Source organism: Dendropsophus ebraccatus, chromosome 1 (assembly GCF_027789765.1).
Source record: "Dendropsophus ebraccatus isolate aDenEbr1 chromosome 1, aDenEbr1.pat, whole genome shotgun sequence".
Classification (NCBI taxonomy): Eukaryota; Metazoa; Chordata; class Amphibia; order Anura; family Hylidae; genus Dendropsophus; species Dendropsophus ebraccatus.
In genome coordinates, this window is record NC_091454.1 from 233,871,705 (window position 1) to 233,883,929 (window position 12,225).

General features: G+C 58.4%; 1 protein-coding gene across 1 annotated transcript in view; it reads right to left on the minus strand.

The window, feature by feature from the left end:
* LOC138770999 (cellular tumor antigen p53-like) overlaps positions 1–9,138 on the minus strand; it is a 42,836-nt gene extending 33,698 nt beyond the window's left edge. Inside the window, exons 1-2 of the mRNA XM_069950388.1 lie at positions 9,014–9,138; positions 5,496–5,579 (exon numbers count right to left, since the gene is read on the minus strand). Of these exons, the coding sequence (XP_069806489.1) occupies positions 5,496–5,579; positions 9,014–9,123 (194 nt within the window). The 5' untranslated portion in view covers positions 9,124–9,138. The remainder of the gene's footprint in view (positions 1–5,495; positions 5,580–9,013) is intronic.
* Between the last annotated feature and the right edge of the window lie 3,087 nt (positions 9,139–12,225).

Consider the following 12,225-nt stretch of genomic DNA (forward strand, 5'->3'; position numbering starts at 1 on the left):
GAGTAAAAACAACCCCCCCCCCCCCCAAATAAAAAAAAAAACATTTTTTTTTTCAATTTCACCACACATAATTTTTTCTGGTTTCCCGGCACATTTTAGGCAAAAATTACATCTGCCATAGCAAAGTACAATTAGTTGCGCAAAAAATAAGGGCTCATTTGGGTCTCTAGGTGGAAAAATGCAGGCGCTATGGCCTTATATACACGAGGAGGGAAAAACGAAAACGCAAAAATGGAAACTGGCTGTGTCCCCTAAGGGTTAAAGAGTCACGGTTGTATTTTTTTTATTTTTATAGAAATCAATAGTCCAGGTGATTTTAAGAAACTTTGTAATTGGGTTTATTAGGCAAATCTGCCATTATCTGCATTTAAAAAGACTTTTCCCAGGTCCCCCCCCTCCTCTTTTCCATCCACTGCAAAAAAATCAGGAAATTGTGACTTGTTGCATCAGACACAACCCTGTCTGTTCTATAGAGAGGGGAGGGGGGAGGAGGGAGTTAGTCGTTAGCAGAGAGCAGAGAACACAGGATTACACAAACACGGAGCTGGGTGAAGCTGTATTCAGAGGTCAGAGCTGACTGTCAGAATCTACAGCAACATCATCCGGCTATCTCCTCTCTCTTGTCCTGTTGTGGTGTTTTATTTCCCTCTCCCTATAGGAGAACAATGCCGACAGGGGGGAGCTTCAAACTGCTTTTTCATGATAAAAATTTATTCTTCGGCTAATAAACCCAATTACAAAGTTTCATAAAATCACCTGGACTATTGATTTCTGCAAAAAAAATTTTTTATGACAGTGACACTTTAACCCCTTAAGGACGGGGCCCATTTTCGTTTTTGCGTTTTCGTTTTTTCCTCCTTGTGTTTAAAAGGCCATAGCACTTGCATTTTTACACCTACAGACCCACATGAGCCCTTATTTTTTGAGTCACTAATTGACGGCAATGACGGCTGAATTTTTGCATTTGGTACACTACGAAACCAGAAAAAAATTTAATGTGTGGTGAAATTGAAAAAAACAAAAACAAACGCATTTCTTTTATTTGGGGGAACTGTGTTTTTACGCCATTCGCCCTGGGGTAAAACTGACTCGTTATATATGTTCCTCAAGTCGTTACGATTAAAACGATATATAACATGTATAACTTATATTGTATCTGATGGCCTGTAAAAAATTCACACCATTGTTACCAAATATACGTTCCTTACAATGGCTCCATTATAGCGCTTTTATCCTTTGGTCTATGGGGCTGTGTCAGGTGTCATTTTTTGCGCCATGATGTGATCTTTCTATCGGTACCTTGATTGCGCATATACCACTTTTTCATTTTTTCTGGATTTGATGCGACCAAAAATGCGCAATTTTGCATCTTGGGATTTTTTTGCGCTGACGCCGTTTACCGTGCGAGATCAGGAATGTGATTAATTATTAGTTCAGGCGATTACGCACGCGGCGATACTAAATATGTTTATTTATTTCTTTGTTTACTTTTATTTAAAACCTGGGAAAAGTGGGGTGATTCAGACTTATTAGGGGAGGGGATTTTTACTATAAACACTTTTTTTTTTTTCTTTTTTTTTTTTTACACATATACTAGAAGCCCCCTAGGGATTAGGGTTATTTCCCCCCCCCCTAGGGGTTAGGGTTATTTCCCCCCCCCCCCCCCTAGGGGTTAGGGTTATTTCCCCCCCCCCCCTAGGGGTTAGGGTTATTCCCCCCCCCCCCTAGGGGTTAGGGTTATTCCCCCTGGGGACTTCAGCCGAATACAAACGAGGGCCGAGACGGGGACGGCGCCATCTTGGACAAATCCCCGGCTGGCTTCAGACAGGGAGATCGCTCCTCCGGGACAAGGTCCCGGAGGAGCGATCTCCCCCACTAGACCCCAGGGAAAGGTTGCCTCCGGTAATCGGAGGCAGCTGTCAACTTTGACAGCTGCCTCCGATTAGCTAATTAGCGGGCACGGCGATCAGACCGTGCCCGCTAATAGCAGCGGTCCTGGGCTACACGCGGCACCCGGGACCGCGGCGCTTCAAAACGGGGTCACCGCGCGGCCCCCGCTTTGAAGTGCTAATGAGGACATATGACGTACGGGTACGTCATATGTCCTTAAGAGGTTAACCCTTAAACTCGTGACCTTTCTATCCACAAGTCGTCTTGTGTCTTTATTAAAGAAGCAATTCACTTTTTATTTTTTTCGCCCCCCCGGGTTGCCGCTGTCAAGTATACTTACAGAAGATGATCGGTGTCCCGTTCCCGTCGGTCAGTTCCGTCCCGTGGTGCCGTTCACATCGGGGGCGCGCTCACTTCCGCCGGCTGCTGCGAGTCCTCTTCTCTGCCCAGTGATTATACGCCGGAAGTCACTCGCTTCCATGCATTCTCTATGGAAGCGCGTGACTTCCGGCGTTCAAATGACAAGGGAGAGAAGAGGAGTCACAGCGCCGGCGGAAGTGAGCACGCGCCCGATGTGAACGGCACCGCGGGACGGAACTGACCGACGGGAACGGGACACCGATCATCTTCTGTAAGTATACTTGACAGCGGCAACCCGGGGGGGCGAAAAAAATAAAAAGTGAACTGCTTCTTTAATGGGTGGCAAGTAGGAAGGTAATGCCAACTACACTCCCATGTTTGGTACTGCACACATGGAGAGGATGGCACTGTAATAACTAGTGATGCACCGAAATACCAATAATTCTGTCTATATTCCGGGCAAAAAAACTGTACGGTACCAGGATTTCCAGGTATTCCATACTTTATGTTAAAGGGGTAGTGCGGCGGTAAAAATGTATTCACACAATAACACACATTACAAAGTTATACAACTTTGTAATGTATGTTATGTCTGTGAATGGCCCCCTTCCCCGTGTCCCACCACCCCCACCCATGTACCCGGAAGTGTAGTGCTTTATACATACCTGATCCGTGCCGACACGCGTCCGCCATCTTGTGCCAAACGTCATCTCCGGCCGGCCCGAACAAAAAGATGACGTTTGGCACTAGATGGCGGACGCGTGTCGGCACGGATCAGGTATGTATAAAGCACTACACTTCCGGGTACACGGGTGGGGGTGGTGGGACACGGGGAAGGGGGCCATTCACAGACATAACATACATTACAAAGTTGTATAACTTTGTAATGTGTGTTATTTTGTGAATAATTTTTTACTGCCGCACTACCCCTTTAAGCTGCCTAATAGTGCAGCTATAACATAACACGGCGGACTGCTAGTTAAGCGCCGGCCATATTCTCTGTGCGCCGCCCCCTCCTCACCCGCGCAACCTCTTACATCGGCGCCAACTTCAAACAGTTGGCACAAAGTGATCACTTATGCCGGCCATTTTACTGTGTACATGCCGCTCTCACAACTAGCAGCGACCCTTGACCCCTCCTGAGCAGCTCCAGGGGTGAGAAAAGCCGAGCGAGAAGCATGCAGAGAGGGGGAACTGGGACTGAGGAGGAGGCACAGACAAATGGCGGGAAAGACAGCAGATGCACGGAGGAGGGCAGACACACAGGAAGCGCTGCAGGAGACGCGGTCCTCCCGGGAACAACGGCAGGTGAAAGCCGCTGGTACAGAACACTTAGACACCAGCACTGAGGAGAGGAAAAGGGCTGCAGCTGTACGCACCACACAGGCATGTCTGCGGTACCGCATGCTGCAGGGGGGGGCCTGGAATGACCTGCCCTCTGCGATATTGAAAGACTGAGATACCCCATGGCGGGCGTATACTCTCCCCATAGCTCCTGCCCCTGTGCCTGCTGCACCGCAGCATCATAACAGTGACAGGCGCACAGCTGTGCCTCAGGCCCTATTGGAGCCCCCTACACACCGGGGGCTGCCATGGTGTGGGATCAGCAGTCCTCTATACACCGGGGGCTGCCGTGGTGTGGGATCAGCAGTCCTCTATACACCGGGGGCTGCCATGGTGCGGGATCAGCAGTCCTCTATACACCGGGGGCTGCCGTGGTGTGGGATCAGCAGTCCTCTATACACCAGGGGCTGCCGTGGTGTGGGATCAGCAGTCCTCTATACACCGGGGGCTGCCGTGGTGTGGGATCAGCAGTCCTCTACACACCGGGGGCTGCCATGGTGTGGGATCAGCAGTTCTCTATACACCGGGGGCTGCCGTGGTGTGGGATCAGCAGTCCTCTATACACCGGGGGCTGCCGTGGTGTGGGATCAGCAGTCCTCTATACACCGGGGGCTGCCGTGGTGTGGGATCAGCAGTCCTCTATACACCGGGGGCTGCCGTGGTGTGGGATCAGCAGTCCTCTATACACCGGGGGGGGGGGGGGCTGCCATGGTGTGGGATCAGCAGTCCTCTATACACCGGGGGGGGGGCTGCCATGGTGTGGGATCAGCAGTCCTCTATACACACAGGGGCTGCTGTGGTGTGGGATCAGCAGTCCTCTATACACACAGGGGCTGCCATGGTGTGGGATCAGCAGTCCTCTACACACCGGGGGGGGGGGGGCTGCCATGGTGTGGGATCAGCAGTCCTCTATACACCGGGGGCTGCCGTGGTGTGGGATCAGCAGTTCTCTATACACCGGGGGCTGCCATGGTGTGGGATCAGCAGTCCTCTATACACCGGGGGCTGCCATGGTGTGGGATCAGCAGTCCTCTATACACACAGGGGCTGCCATGGTGTGGGATCAGCAGTCCTCTACACACCGGGGGGGGGGGCTGCCGTGGTGTGGGATCAGCAGTCCTCTATACACCGGGGGCTGCCATGGTGTGGGATCAGCAGTCCTCTATACACCGGGGGCTGCCATGGTGTGGGATCAGCAGTCCTCTACACACAGGGGGCTGCCGTGGTGTGGGATCAGCAGTCCCCTACACACCGGGGGCTGCCGTGGTGTGGGATCAGCAGTCCTCTATACACCGGGGGCTGCCGTGGTGTGGGATCAGCAGTCCTCTATACACCGGGGGCTGCCGTGGTGTGGGATCAGCAGTCCTCTATACACCGGGGGCTGCCGTGGTGTGGGATCAGCAGTCCTCTATACACCGGGGGCTGCCGTGGTGTGGGATCAGCAGTCCTCTATACACCGGGGGCTGCCGTGGTGTGGGATCAGCAGTCCTCTATACACCGGGGGCTGCTGTGGTGTGCCTGGGACCCGCCAGTGTGCAGCACTCCATCTAGCCCCCTCCCCACCAGGAGCCATTGCCATGTCCCCCCGGTACAGTGGCAGTAGGTCCAGTCCAGGACTGGGAGGGGAAGGGTCGGGGGTCTGCTGCACAACAACTCCCAGCATCATATCCGCAGGCTGGGCGGGGGGCATTACATTTGTATTTTTAGCGTGTTTTTTCCCCAAACTTTATTAAGTATCGAATTGGCATCGAGTATCGAATTTAACAACAAAAAAAACCTGGTATTAAACTCAAAATTCTGGTATGGTGACCTCCCTAGTAATAACACTCATCACCTTGGGACAGGGGGCGCTGGTGGGCAGGAATCCTAAGGGAGTGGGGGCGATCAGCAGCAATACTCACAGACTCCAGAGGTCCTCGAAGGTCTCCTGGCTTAGCGGGGGATCCATGGCGCCCTCACTGGGTGGATTCATGGCGCCCGGGATACTGCAGAAGAGAGAAAAGATGTCAAATACCTAGTGGCCATCCTGCATGTGTGGGTGACAAGGAGAACGATGATGGCAGCCGCACCATGTGACCCCAAACAATGACAGTGGTTGCATGCAGCAGCAGCAGAGGTATAGAAGCCCACCATGCAGGCAACCCAGGCCCCATCCTGACCCCTGAGGAGACTCACTCAAACGGACGGGAGACGGGGGAGAGGGAGAAGAGAGAGCGCAGCAGAGGACGGGAGACGGGGGGGGGGAGAGGGAGAAGAGGGAGAAGAGAGCGCAGCAGAGGACGGGAGACGGGGGGGGGAGAGGGAGAAGAGAGCGCGCAGCAGAGGACGGGAGGTGGGGGGAGAGGGAGAAGAGAGCGCAGCAGAGGACGGGAGGTGGGGGGAGAGGGAGAAGAGAGAGCGCAGCAGAGGACTGGAGACGGGGGGGGGGGGGGGGGAGAGGGAGAAGAGCGCGCAGCAGAGGACTGGAGGTGGGGGGGGGGGGGAGAGGGAGAAGAGAGCGCGCAGCAGAGGACTGGAGACGGGGGGAGAGGGAGAAGAGAGCGCGCAGCAGAGGACGGGAGGTGGGGGGGGGGGGGAGAGGGAGAAGAGAGCGCGCAGCAGAGGACTGGAGGTGGGGGGGGGAGAGGGAGAAGAGAGCGCGCAGCAGAGGACGGGAGACGGGGGGAGAGGGAGAAGAGAGAGCGCGCAGCAGAGGACGGGAGGTGGGGGGAGAGGGAGAAGAGAGAGCGCGCAGCAGAGGACTGGAGGTGGGGGGAGAGGGAGAAGAGAGAGCGCGCAGCAGAGGACTGGAGGTGGGGGGGGGGAGAGGGAGAAGAGAGCGCGCAGCAGAGGACGGGAGACGGGGGGAGAGGGAGAAGAGAGAGCGCGCAGCAGAGGACGGGAGACGGGGGGAGAGGGAGAAGAGAGAGCGCGCAGCAGAGGACGGGAGACGGGGGGAGAGGGAGAAGAGAGAGCACGCAGCAGAGGACGGGAGACGGGGGGAGAGGGAGAAGAGAGAGCGCGCAGCAGAGGACGGGAGGTGGGGGGGAGAGGGAGAAGAGAGAGCGCGCAGCAGAGGACGGGAGGTGGGGGGAGAGGGAGAAGAGAGAGCGCGCAGCAGAGGACGGGAGGTGGGGGGAGAGGGAGAAGAGAGCGCGCAGCAGAGGACGGGAGGTGGGGGGAGAGGGAGAAGAGAGAGCGCGCAGCAGAGGACGGGAGGTGGGGGGAGAGGGAGAAGAGAGAGCGCAGCAGAGGACGGGAGGTGGGGGGAGAGGGAGAAGAGAGAGCGCGCAGCAGAGGACGGGAGACGGGGGGGGGGGAGAGGGAGAAGGGAGAGGGAGAAGAGAGCGCAGCAGAGGACGGGCGGGGGGGGGGGGGAGAGGGAGAAGAGAGCGCGCAGCAGAGGACGGGAGACGGGGGGGGGGGGGGAGAGGGAGAAGAGAGCGCGCAGCAGAGGACGGGATACGGGGGGGAAAGGGAGAAGAGAGCGCAGCAGAGGACGGGAGACGGGGGGGAGAGGGAGAAGAGAGCGCGCAGCAGAGGACGGGAGGTGGGGGGAGAGGGAGAAGAGAGCGCGCAGCAGAGGACGGGAGGTGGGGGGAGAGGAAGAAGAGAGCGCGCAGCAGAGGACGGGAGGTGGGGGGAGAGGAAGAAGAGAGCGCGCAGCAGAGGACGGGAGGTGGGGGGAGAGGGAGAAGAGAGAGCGCGCAGCAGAGGACGGGAGGCGGGGGGGAGAGGGAGAAGAGAGAGCGCGCAGCAGAGGACGGGAGGCGGGGGGGAGAGGGAGAAGAGAGAGCGCGCAGCAGAGGACGGGAGACGGGGGGAGAGGGAGAAGAGAGAGCGCGCAGCAGAGGACGGGAGGTGGAGGGAGAGGGAGAAGAGAGAGCGCGCAGCAGAGGACGGGTGGTGGGGGGAGAGGGGAAGAGAGAGCGCAGCAGAGGACGGGAGGTGGGGGGAGAGAGGGAGAAGAGAGAGCGCAGCAGAGGACGGGAGACGGGGGGGAGAGGGAGAAGAGAGAGCGCGCAGCAGAGGACGGGAGGTGGGGGGAGAGGGAGAAGAGAACGGTATACAGGACTGGGGGGGGGGGACTCTCGGTTCCGGTATACGGTGGGGGGGTATGGGGGTGTCGGGGGGGGGGGGGGGGGAGGATTCTCGGTTCCGGTATACGGGGGGGAGGACTCTCGGTTCCGGTATACGGGGGGGAGGACTCTCGGTTCCGGTATACGGGGGGGGAGGACTCTCGGTTGCGGTATACGGGGGGGGGGGGGGGGGGGGGGGGAGGACTCTCGGTTCCGGTATACGGGGGGGGGGGGGGCGGGGGGAGGACTCTCGGTTGCGGTATACGGGGGGGGGGGGGGGGGGGGGGGGAGGACTCTCGGTTCCGGTATACGGGGGGTGGCAGGGGGGGGGGGGGAACTCTCGGTTCCGGTATACGGGGGGGGAGGACTCTCGGTTCCGGTATACGGGGGGGGAGGACTCTCGGTTTCCGGTATACGGGGGGGAGGACTCTCGGTTCCGGTATACGGGGGGGAGGACTCTCGGTTGCGGTATACGGGGGGGGGGGGGGGGGGGGGGGGGGAGGACTCTCGGTTCCGGTATACGGGGGGGGGGGGGGGGGGGCGGGGGGAGGACTCTCGGTTGCGGTATACGGGGGGGGGGGGGGGGAGGACTCTCGGTTCCGGTATACGGGGGGGAGGACTCTCGGTTGCGGTATACGGGGGGGAGGACTCTCGGTTGCGGTATACGGGGGGGGGCGGGGGGAGGACTCTCGGTTGCGGTATACGGGGGGGGGGGGGGGGCGGGGCTTGAGGACTCTCGGTTGCGGTATACGGGGGGGGTGGGGGTGGGAGGACTCTCGGTTCCGGTAAAGGGGGGGGGAGGAGGACTCTTGGTTCCGGTATACGGGGGGGGGGGGGGGGGGGTGTTTCGAGGCCTCTCGGTTACGGTATAAGGGGGGGGGGGAGCGGCGAGGACTCTCTGTTCCGGTATACGGGGGGTGGCAGGGGGGGGGGCAAACTCTCGGTTCCGGTATACGGGGGAGAGGACTCTCGGTTCCGGTATACGGGGGGGGGGGGGGAGGACTCTCGGTTGCGGTATACGGGGGGGGGGAGGACTCTAGGATCCGGTATACAGGACGGGGGACTCTCGGTTCCGGTACACAGGACGGGGGACTCTCGGTTCCGGTACACAGGACGGGGGACTCTAGGATCCGGTATACAGGACGGGGGACTCTCGGTTCCGGTACACAGGGGGGAGGACTCTCGGTTCCGGTACACAGGACGGGGGACTCTCGGTTCCGGTACACAGGACGGGGGACTCTAGGATCCGGTATACAGGACGGGGGACTCTCGGTTCCGGTATACGGGGGGGGGGAGGACTCTAGGATCCGGTATACAGGACGGGGGACTCTCGGTTCCGGTATACAGGACGGGGGACTCACCGGTTCTCGGTCACCGTGGCGCGTTCCTCCGTCCTCCTCGTGTTGGGAATTCCCCAGCTCCCATCATGCACCGCGGCTGCTCCGCCCACAAAACCAAAGACTGAAAACATTTCCGGGACAGCTGGAACGCAAACTGGAAATATCAGTCGCGGGAGACCGCCCTGCGCGGCTGCTGATTGGTCAGAGGTGACAGTGGGCGTGACCAGCCGCTATTACGTACACATCTTCCCGCCCACCTTTCCCTTGTCACCTAGAGACATCTCCGCATTGGTCAGTAACAGCCGCGAGCTCATGAATATTAATGTTACCGGGAAGTAGCTGAGGAGCCGGTACCGTGTGCGACCGTCTGCAGGGACAGCATGGAGGAAGAGGTGAGAGAGTCTGCAGGGAGACTATGGAGGAAGAGGTGAGAGAGTCTGCAGGGAGACTATGGAGGAAGAGGTGAGAGAGTCTGCAGGGAGACTGTGGAGGAAGAGGTGAGAGAGTCTGCAGTGTATGGAGGAAGAGGTGAGAGAGTCTGCAGGGAGACTATGGAGGAAGAGGTGAGAGAGTCTGCAGGGAGACTATGGAGGAAGAGGTGAGAGAGTCTGCAGGGAGTATGGAGGAAGAGGTGAGAGAGTCTGCAGTGTATGGAGGAAGAGGTGAGAGAGTCTGCAGGGAGACTATGGAGGAAGAGGTGAGAGTCTGCAGGGAGACTATGGAGGAAGAGGTGAGAGAGTCTGCAGGGAGTATGGAGGAAGAGGTGAGAGAGTCTGCAGGGAGTATGGAGGAAGAGGTGAGAGAGTCTGCAGGGAGACTATGGAGGAAGAGGTGAGAGAGTCTGCAGGGAGTATGGAGGAAGAGGTGAGAGAGTCTGCAGAGAGTATGGAGGAAGAGGTGAGAGAGTCTGCAGGGAGTATGGAGGAAGAGGTGAGAGAGTCTGCAGGGAGACTATGGAGGAAGAGGTGAGAGAGTCTGCAGGGAGACTATGGAGGAAGAGGTGAGAGAGTCTGCAGGGAGACTATGGAGGAAGAGGTGAGAGAGTCTGCAGGGAGTATGGAGGAAGAGGCGAGAGAGTCTGCAGAGAGTATGGAGGAAGAGGTGAGAGAGTCTGCAGGGACAGCATGGAGGAAGAGGCGAGAGAGTCTGTAGAGTGTATGGAGGAAGAGGTGAGAGAGTCTGCAGGGGGACTATGGAGGAAGAGGTGAGAGAGTCTGCAGGGAGACTATGGAGGAAGAGGTGAGAGTCTGCAGGGAGACTATGGAGGAAGAGGTGAGAGAGTCTGCAGGGAGACTATGGAGGAAGAGGTGAGAGAGTCTGCAGGGAGTATGGAGGAAGAGGTGAGAGAGTCTGCAGAGAGTATGGAGGAAGAGGTGAGAGAGTCTGCAGAGAGTATGGAGGAAGAGGTGAGAGAGTCTGCAGGGAGACTATGGAGGAAGAGGTGAGAGAGTCTGCAGGGAGACTATGGAGGAAGAGGCGAGAGAGTCTGCAGGGAGACTATGGAGGAAGAGGTGAGAGTCTGCAGGGAGACTATGGAGGAAGAGGTGAGAGTCTGCAGGGAGACTATGGAGGAAGAGGTGAGAGAGTCTGCAGGGAGACTATGGAGGAAGAGGTGAGAGAGTCTGCAGGGAGTATGGAGGAAGAGGTGAGAGAGTCTGCGGGGAGAGTATGGAGGAAGAGGTGAGAGAGTCTGCAGGGAGAGTATGGAGGAAGAGGCGAGAGAGTCTGCGGGGAGAGTATGGAGGAAGAGGTGAGAGAGTCTGGAGAGAGAATTTGGAGAAGGGGGCGAGAGAGTCTGCAGGGAGGAAGAGGCGGGTGTCTTTGCCTCGTGTCGGTTAGGCGTCGGGTCGGTTAGGCTTCGGGTGTCTTTGCCTCGGGTCGGTTAGGCGTCGGGTCGGTTAGGCGTCGGGTGTCTTTGCCTCGGGTCGGTTAGGCGTCGGGTCGGTTAGGCTTCGGGTGTCTTTGCCTCGGGTCGGTTAGGCGTCGGGTCGGTTACGCCTTGGGTCGGTTAGGCTTCGGGTGTCTTTGCCTCGGGTCGGTTAGGCGTCGGGTCGGTTAGGCGTCGGGTGTCTTTGCCTCGGGTCGGTTAGGCGTCGGGTCGGTTAGGCGTCGGGTGTCTTTGCCTCGGGTCGGTTAGGCGTCGGGTGTCTTTGCCTCGGGTCGGTTAGGCGTCGGGTCGGTTAGGCTTCGGGTGTCTTTGCCTCGGGTCGGTTAGGCTTCGGGTGTCTTTGCCTCGGGTCGGTTAGGCGTCGGGTGTCTTTGCCTCGGGTCGGTTAGACGTCGGGTCGGTTAGGCGTCGGGTGTCTTTGCCTCGGGTCGGTTAGGCGTCGGGTGTCTTTGCCTCGGGTCGGTTAGGCTTCGGGTGTCTTTGCCTCGGGTCGGTTAGGCGTCGGGTGTCTTTGCCTCGGGTCGGTTAGGCGTCGGGTGTCTTTGCCTCGGGTCGGTTAGACGTCGGGTGTCTTTGCCTCGGGTCGGTTAGGCGTTCGGTGTGTCTTTGCCTCGGATCGGTTAGGCGTTCGGGTGTCTTTGCCTCGGATCGGTTAGGCGTCGGGTTGTCTTTGCCTCGGGTCGGTTAGGCGTCGGGTCGGTTAGGCGTCGGGTGTCTTTGCCCTCGGGTCGGTTTTAGACGTCGGGTGTCTTTTGCCTCGGGTCGGTTAGACGTCGGGTGTCTTTTGCCTCGGGTTCGGTTAGACGTCGGGTGTCTTTGCCTCGGGTCGGTTAGGCTTCGGATGTCTTTGCCTCGGGTCGGTTAGGCTTCGGGTGTCTTTGCCTCGGGTCGGTTAGGCGTCGGGTGTCTTTGCCTCGGGTCGGTTAGACGTCGGGTCGGTTAGGCGTCGGGTGTCTTTGCCTCGGGTCGGTTAGGCGTCGGGTGTCTTTGCCTCGGGTCGGTTAGGCTTCGGGTGTCTTTGCCTCGGGTCGGTTAGGCGTCGGGTGTCTTTTGCCTCGGGTCGGTTAGGCGTCGGGTTGTCTTTGCCTCGGGTCGGTTAGACGTCGGGTGTCTTTGCCTCGGGTCGGTTAGGCGTCGGGTGTCTTTGCCTCGGATCGGTTAGGCGTTCGGGTGTTCTTTGCCTCGGATCGGTTAGGCGTCGGGTTGTCTTTGCCTCGGGTCGGTTAGGCGTTCGGGTCGGTTAGGCTTCGGGTGTCTTTGCCTCGGGTCGGTAGGCTTCGGGTGTCTTTGCCTCGGGTCGGTTAGGCGTCGGGTTTGTCTTTGCCTCGGGTCGGTTAGGACGTCG